The sequence below is a fragment of the Diabrotica virgifera genome, chromosome 9 (assembly GCF_917563875.1).
Source record: "Diabrotica virgifera virgifera chromosome 9, PGI_DIABVI_V3a".
Taxonomy (NCBI): Eukaryota; Metazoa; Arthropoda; class Insecta; order Coleoptera; family Chrysomelidae; genus Diabrotica; species Diabrotica virgifera.
In genome coordinates, this window is record NC_065451.1 from 140676716 (window position 1) to 140685481 (window position 8766).

General features: G+C 37.6%; 1 protein-coding gene across 1 annotated transcript; it reads left to right on the top strand.

Annotated features, from left to right (window-relative positions):
• The first annotated feature begins 6824 nt into the window (after positions 1–6824).
• On the top strand, positions 6825–8069 carry LOC126891469 (uncharacterized). Its single transcript, XM_050660646.1, has one exon. It carries the CDS (start codon positions 6825–6827, stop codon positions 8067–8069), a length of 1245 nt encoding a protein of 414 aa, XP_050516603.1.
• Positions 8070–8766: the final 697 nt, after the last annotated feature.

Consider the following 8766-nt stretch of genomic DNA (forward strand, 5'->3'; position numbering starts at 1 on the left):
CTGTATGACGCAATAATTGCATGAGGAAGTGATCAACAACAATGACCAGAGGCTTGTAAGAAGTTTTTTCTTCTTCTTTCCCGAAAGAGGACCACCCTGTACGCTGAGTGCAAAAGTGGTCGCTTATCGCTAGATCTCTTCTTCTTTTCAGTAAAAAAGTATAGGGTGGTCGCCCGGCCTAGCCTAGCCTAGCCTCATCTGTATTCTTGAAACTCAATTGGTGGTAAAATAAAACAATATAAATAGATGAGAACAAATTTCATTTTCAATACATGATTTAAGCAAAAATTTTCTTCTATTCAAATAGAACCAGACATGAAGCTAGCCAAACAACATACCACGCTTGATGTGGAAAACACTTAATTTTAAAAATTATTGTTGAAATTGTAAAGAGAAAATTCGAATCTTCATGTAATATAAGACTTGATCAGTAAATAAGGTGTTTAAATAAAAACCAAAAAAAAAAAATCTTAAACATATTTATTAATACATAGAAAAATTATAACGGTATTACAGTAGAAGAAAACCAGTGTCGTAGACGATCCACATTTCTTTCGGTGCATGAAAATAGTCCAACAGCGTGACGGAGGGTTGCAGAAATCACCACACTCAAATTCGATTGGATCATCGGCATAGGCAAGGTGGTATGAAGAATTCTTCTACAAACATTAGTCCACTCGAATGTGTTTAAAATTATTCCTTTAAATTTGTCGACACAGAATAATGGATGGAGAAAACTGTCGGGCTGGAGATAGACCAATATCTTTAAACTACATCTGAGCTAGTAATCCAACTGTTGTGTTTGCTATCCAATCCTAACCATTTAACATACATCTTATTGCCTTTTCGTCTAAGTACTTTTTCAACCAGGTAAATGTCGGGATTTTTTGTTTTCTGTAATTCTTCTTCGTAAAACCCGCCACTAATCGGAGTACCTTGCATGTCTTCGAGCAAATAAGTTATAGGATTCGTTATCTTTACTTGTACAATTCTAAATAATTCTGTAGTCCAATTAGGCGTGAAGGCCTTTTCAAAGAAATGTTTTGCCTTTGATACACGTACAATGTCGCCAACTTTAAATTTTCGCGGGCCGGCAATCTTTAAGTGACTATAACTTTTGTGCAAAATAGCTTTTTCGTTGGATTTGTTGACCTGAGAAGGTTTGTATCCTGTTTTACTATGTTTCGTATTATTGTATTCCTCGGTGATTACAGGTAGGGCGTCTAACCATTTGTATGATCCATGTAAACTGAAATACTTGTACAACTTTGCTTTCAACGTTCTAATAACTCTTTCACAAATGGCAGCCTTTTTAATCGTGTAGGTGCTGTAATGATTAATTTCATGTTTTTTCATTAAAGTTTGAAATTTTTTGTTGTAAAATTCCGTTCCCTGATCGGATTGTAGGTTCTTCGGCACTCGTTGAGTATGGGCGAGAATGTCCGAAAATGCCCGAGTAATTTCCTCACCTGTCTTAGTCTTTAGAGGGCGTGTCCATACAAATTTTGAAAAACAATCAATTACAACTAGTATTAATTTATAATTTTTATTCTGGTGCGCATAAGGACGCATTTCAGCCAAATCCATTTGCCACAAGTCATCGAGTCCTTTGATTATTGTTCGTCGACGAGGATAGTTTTTTCGTGCTGGTTTATGCAACTCGTACACCACCTGTTTCTTTTCTTTAGACATTCTTATATACGACTTTCAATTGCTTTTAGGCGAGTATCTATATTCATCGAATGAAGGTTGTCCACTACATCCTTTAATACCTCGTTCATTTCTTTTATCTTCTTTTCCATCTTCATATCGTATATCGCATGATTTGCAATTGTTTCTGCAGCAGATTTCATATTCTTATCCGTATCCTTTTTTAAAGTATTCAAATTATCTTTAATTATTTTTTGCAACTTTTGTTCTAGAAGTGGAACTGTGGTTTTATGAAGCTCTTTTCTCACTTCATTTAGTCCAATGGATAAATCTTGTACATCATTAGTGTTCTGCTTCAGAAACTTATTTACATTATTTTCCGTATCCTTTTTTAGAGTATTCAACTCATTTTTCATTATTTTCTGTAACGTTTGCTCGAGAAGTGGAACTGTGGTTTTATGAAGCTCTTTTCTCACTTCGTTTAGTCCGATGGCTAAACCTTCTATCTCCTCAGTTTTTTGCTGCAACAACTCACCATGTGTTTGAATTAATGGTGACTGTATGTTACGCAAGTCCATTATTTGCGCATCAACGTATTTTTTCGTTGCAGCATCACCATTTTCCGATGGGTCCTTGACATTGCAAATTTTCACATTTTCGGCATTAATATTTCCGTCAGAAGTATGTGGAAATGTAACTCGCGCCACCTTTTGAGTGCTACCACCACGAGAATGATGACCGAATTTGTCGACACTCATAATGGAAATGATGCTGTCATTCACAGTTACTCTATTATATTAGCTTCTTTTAGTTCATTGATGATTGCTAGGATTTCGTTGTCGTGAGATGTGTTGCCGGCATCTTTCGAAGCCACCAAGAGTTCAAGACGCTCCACCAATTCATTTGGATCGTCCCAGTATATATATTCCCTAGGCGTTTCATTGTAAATCAATCGAGAGTCATCGATAAACCCTGATCCTTTGGAGGCAGCTGGCGAAGATAGCTGTGGAGACGCTGATTGAGATGATGTTGAACGAGTTGGTAAACGACTATGTGGCGGTTGCGTTAGTGCTGATGATGTAGTAGATCGGGTGTTTATCTGTGACGGATTCTGTGATACCGTTAATGTAGGCTGTGACAGATTCTGTACTATCGTTGATGTAGACTGTGACGGTTTCTTTGCTACCGTTGATGTAGATGCAGGTCTAAACAATGGCTTAATAATATAATGATATTTGTCTCCACTTGAACCTTTAAGGCGGCCTATTGAATCCAGATGAACTTCGGTTTTCTCTAATAACGTTTTGTATAAATTTTTATCTTCTTCATTGTAGTATTCAGGATCAGGATTATCATAGAAAATAAGGTGATATAGGCCTGGCGTCTCCTGCACCGATCCTCCTTGACCATTTTTGGCGTCATCCATAACCTCTATAGCACCGTCTTTGTTAAACTTTATTCGTCGTTTACCCCACGTCCAGCCCAACAAATCATTGTAAATAGGCCCATAGTTTTTATCGATTTTATCAGACTTCATCCAAAATTCTTTTATATATTCATGACTCATCGGAGGATATTGCTCCATATAATCGTTGAAAGCACCTTCAGAAATATTATCAGGATCAAACATTACTTGTTCGGTTTCGTTATCTTGCGATTGGTGTGTTTCTATGCTATCTTCATATTCTTCATCGTTGTTTTCAAACACATCTCCATCACTAATAAATGATACTGGTGGTGTTGGTGTACGATTTTCTGCTATATTCGGCTCTTTTTTTAGTCCCACTTCTTCCTTTTTCGCCTCTTCTTTTTTAACTTGTCTAAACTTGTTATCGATAGCATGATGTAACGTTTTTGATGATTGTGCAATGTCCGTGAGAGGTTTCGAGATTGGTTTAAAAAGTTTATTTAGTGACTCATCTCGTTCTGTTTTACCTAATTTCAATGCCAAATATTTTTTGCGAATTGATCTAGCCAATTCGGCAACTTTTTTCTTACGCATGGCAATGGCAACCGCATCATAAGACATTATGTTGACGACTAAACAATCTACCTACAATTTTATATATTTATCAAATCCTTTGCGGTATCGACCACTGTTGAGGGCAAAATCTTTCATAATGACCAGCGTGCCATACCTGTCACGCCAACATTCTGAACACACTTTTTTAAATTGATCAAATGACATGTCTGGCGATACGTGTTCATCAAATATATGCTTCAAATTTATCTCGTCTTGCTTGAATAATACAATCATGTTACAATTGTCTCTTATTAGCTGCTTCGGTATTTTTGAATATGTTTGGCATAAATAAGCGGCATCGATATCTTTATGTCTGCACATGGAATAATACTCGCGAATCTTCTGCTGTCCATCACATGCAACATCGTCAAATAAAAACACAGAGTTTGCTTGAGCTTCGTCTGGACCGATAATTTCTTCATTGTTTTTGAATGGAAAATACCCAACACCTTTAACTTGCGCTATTACATCTTGCAGTAGTTGGTATTTCGGTTGAAAGAGGGATTTTGAATAAACATAGACATTTTTGAATTTGGCGCCATTTGGATTAAATAAAAGTGATAGCATGACATTAGTTTTTCCGCATCCACTTGGACCGCAAATAATGGCTCTGAATGAGTTTGGTAATAATTTTCCATGTTTACTGGTTGTCACTTTCTGGACAATATCCAGATTATCAATTGGCAGCGTCTGCTCTTGTTGAACGACCTTCATCGTGTGACAAGTGTAGTAACTAAGTACGGTAATATATTATAGATGTCACCACTTGTGTGTCATCAGTCCAATGTTGGTTGTCAAAGGAGAAGGTCTCGTGAACACTCTATTTAATAAACTACCGTTTGAGCTTCATATTCCTGGTGGTTATCAGTATTGTGGACCTGGAACAAAACTAAAAAAACGTCTTGTACGCGGAGATCCAGGAATTAATCCATTAGACACAACGTGTAAACAGCACGATATCGCTTATTCGCAGCATTCATCTCTCGAAGAACGCCACAAGGCCGATAAAGAATTGGAAAATAGAGCCTGGGAGCGAGTTAAATCGAAAGACGCTAGCATTGGTGAAAAAACTGCTGCTTTACTTGTAACCGGTGGAATGAAGACGAAAAGAAAGTTGGGAATGGGACTTCGTCGTGGAAGAAAGGGACGTTATTCTTTTAATCGCGATGTTGTCTCACAAATTGCAAAGTCCATGAAGAGAGGAGCATCGTTACAAGATACTGCTTTGACGGCTGTACGAATTGCAAAATCCATAATCAAAAGACTTGGCGGTCGAAAAAAAATTGATGTTCCACGAGTATTGCCACTAAAATCTGGAGGTTTCCTACCCCTCATACCTCTATTTGCAGGTCTTTCTGCTTTGGGAGCTTTAGCCGGCGGTGCAGCAGGGGTGGCGAAGACTGTGGTTGACGCAAAGAATGCCCAAAAGAAATTGGATGAAGACATACGTCATAATAAGGCGATGGAACACATCGGCTCAGGTCTGTACCTGCGTAAGAAACCCAGAGGTGGATTCGGCTTGTATATGAAAAAAAACTTCCAATAAAGCTACCCAATCGTCCGCTGTACGACTTGGACATTGCACATTACGCAAAAATGCTTAAAATACCGCATTTTCGAGGAGTTTTCATGAATGACACTCTGCCTAGAGACGGTCCTCGACAACGAGAATGTGCAATAGTTAACTTGGATGTGTCAACACATAACGGAACACATTGGGTAGCATATAGAAAGATAAACGATGACGTAGAGTATTTCGATTCATTTGGTAATCTGAAGCCGACCAAAGAACTTGTGAAATATCTGGGTGCACGTGCCAGAATTTTCTACAATAATCATCAGTATCAGAGGTTCAATCAAATCATTTGTGGACATTTATGCTTAAAGTTTTTATATAATGGAGCATATTAAAGGTATGGAACTGCTTATGGATCATATGTTTCACAAAAAACGTTTTGAAGAATTCAGTAAAGAAGAACTACAATTAATACCGCTAGATTATATTATACGAACTGTAGAACCTATAGAATTGTTATATATATGGCATAAATTGCCTGGGGAATATCGAGGAGAATGGAACTTGCAGATACTACTTCCGTGCTTCGTACATTACAACAGGCCAGATTGGAGGACTCACTGGGATGGACCAGCCGATTCTCAAGCATCTTGCCATTTATGTAAACTTGCTTTAGAACAAATAAAAAATATGTGAACATAACATTGATTTTTATTCCACTATATAACCTATTAATCCTTTGAATTCAATCAGTCATCATGTCGCAGTTGTTAAGAGTAGTTAGTACCAATTATACATTTTCATTTCAACCTTCCACACCAATCGTGTTGGATCCGAACAAAGATTATGAAATAGCTCTTCGTGCCTTTCATTCCTACAACAGTATACCAAACATTGAAAATAACAAGTTTTATTACTACAATGACAAAAACCAATTGACAAAATTTGATTTTCCCGACGGATGTTATGAAATTGCCGATATTGAAGAATACATACAAAAGAAACTGGGTGCCGACAATGAGCTTAAACCGGAAACGATATTTAGTCTAAAACCTAACCACAACACGTTGCAGTGTCAGATATTTAGCAAATATAAGATTTCGTTTAAGCAACCAGATAGTCTTGGTACAGTATTGGGATTTTCTCCGACAATACTCAATCCCGGAAAGACGTATTCTTCGGATCTACCTGTTAGGATTATTAAAGTATCTAGCATACGCTTTGAATGTAACATTAGTACCGGAGCCTTCGACGGTAACAGACCTGGTCACACGATCTACGAATTTGTCATACAATCGAATCCTGGGTACGCAATTGACGAAACTCCTCACAATTTGTTGTATTTACCCGTTGTGCCACAGCGTGAACTTACCAATATCACTGTCTTGGCTCTCGATCAAGAAGGACGACCTGTAAACTTTAGAGGAGAAGAGAGCACGTTGGTTTTGGAACTTAGATCACGAGGGAAATGGGCCTAGTAATAAGGCCATCTACTGCTCCAAGAACACCATTAGTTGTGAAACCGTCTAAGTGGCAACATCGTATCCACAGAACACCATTACAACCGTCTCAGCGTAAACATCTTACGTTCGCAAAAAAATTGGTTTTACAATCACTTGGTTTTAAACTAAAAAAATGACGACAGTGTATGAAAATCAAGAACATTCAGACAGCGTAGTAATGCCTCCAATATTCGATATTTATCGTAAGCCAATGTTTGATGAATCGATTCGAAAGGCTGAATACCGAACATATGCACCATTCATTAAATCATTCAACTGCAATGATATTGTTGAATTCAGCATTAATCAAGTTGACTCGTTTTTTGAAATGAGCGAAACCTTGTTATGCATTAAAGCATCACTCGTCGATAAAGCGGGATCTGGAACAATCACGCTAGCAAATAATGTGGGTGCTTTTCTGTTCGATTCGTGTACGTACAGCGAAAGCGCACGGGAGATGGAAACAGTGCGGGATCCTGGTATCGTAAGTGCTGTACGTGCTATGACATGTTACAATCAGGAAGATTCCAAGTATATGGTTATGGCAGGTTGGAATTACCCTAATAATCCCATTCTAAACGATACTTCATTCAACATACAGATGCCTCTTAAGCACATTTTTAACATTTTCAACGATTATCCAATGATTACGTGTGGTCGTCAAACAATAAGACTAGTTCGAGCTCGAAACGACAACGATTGTTTAATTATTACAGATGCAGCTACAACAGCAAAGATTAACATCACCAACATTGAGCTCAGAGTGAAGCACATATATCCCAACGATGAAATTAAACTACAACTAATGACGTCCATTCAAGAAGATCGCCCTATAGTTATTCCGTTTAGAAAGTGGGAATTGCACGAATTGCCTACCATTACCAAAGGTGCTAGACGTGAAGTTTGGGCCGTTAAAACTAGCACATCAGTTGAAAGACCACGTTATGTTATTGTTTTCTTTCAAACGGGAAAGCGTAACACAATCAAAGCTGATCCTACCTTATTTGATAATGTCAGCATCCAAAGTATTAGATTATCCTTAAATGGAGAATATTTTCCGAACGAGAGAATGCAGTTGGATTTTAGCAAAACTGACTACAACGAGGCCTATTTCAACTATACCGAATTTCATCCCAGCTACGCACATTCCACACAAAAGCGACCTCTACTCGATTTCACAGCTTTCCAGCATCATGCATTGTTCGTCATCGATTGTTCAAAACAAGAAGAAAGCATGAAAGCATCCACTGTTGACGTAAAACTCGATATTGAAGCGAATAACGGTTTTCCCGACAACACCAAGGCCTATTGTATTATAATTCACGACTGTGTAATGGAGTACTTCCCTCTTACCGAAATTGTAAAAAGTCTAAATTAGGCGCAGAAAGTATCAGTAGTACACGAGCAGTCATCATGAGAGTAGCATTCGTAGATATTCAGGGATTCGATGTGGACGGGTGGTTTGTTCCCAAAGAACTTACCATCGAAATAGGTTTTAAACGAAGCCATTACATCTTTTTACCTCCGAAACCATTCAATGCGCTAAGTAATGAGGATAAGAAGACTGCATCATACGTGGAGAAAAAACTGCTTGGTATTCGATATTCTGATGGAGATGTAGAATTGTCCAAACTAAATGAAATACTTGAAACCAAGTTGTTGTATGCCGCTGATTACATATATGTCCGAGGAGAACAAAAGGCAGCATTTTTAAGCAAGAAATGTCACATTTTTGGAGTTTTTCCCCTTATTATTGATGTTTGCAAGTTTGATGGTACGCCTCTTGCTACTGGAAACGTTGGTCCTGCTACAAACCCCTGCCACGCTGTTGGACTATTTTCATGCACCGAAAGAAATGTGGATCGTCTACGACACTGGTTTTCTTCTACTGTAATACCGTTATAATTTTTCTATGTATTAATAAATATGTTTAAGATTTTTTTTTTTTGGTTTTTATTTAAACACCTTATTTACTGATCAAGTCTTATATTACATGAAGATTCGAATTTTCTCTTTACAATTTCAACAATAATTTTTAAAATTAAGTGTTTTCCACATCAAGCGTGGTATGTTGT

What these genes read in the sequence shown, in the direction of transcription:
- LOC126891469 (XM_050660646.1), top strand. Translation starts at nt 6,825, where the DNA reads ATGACGACAGTGTATGAAAATCAAGAACATTCAGACAGCGTAGTAATG.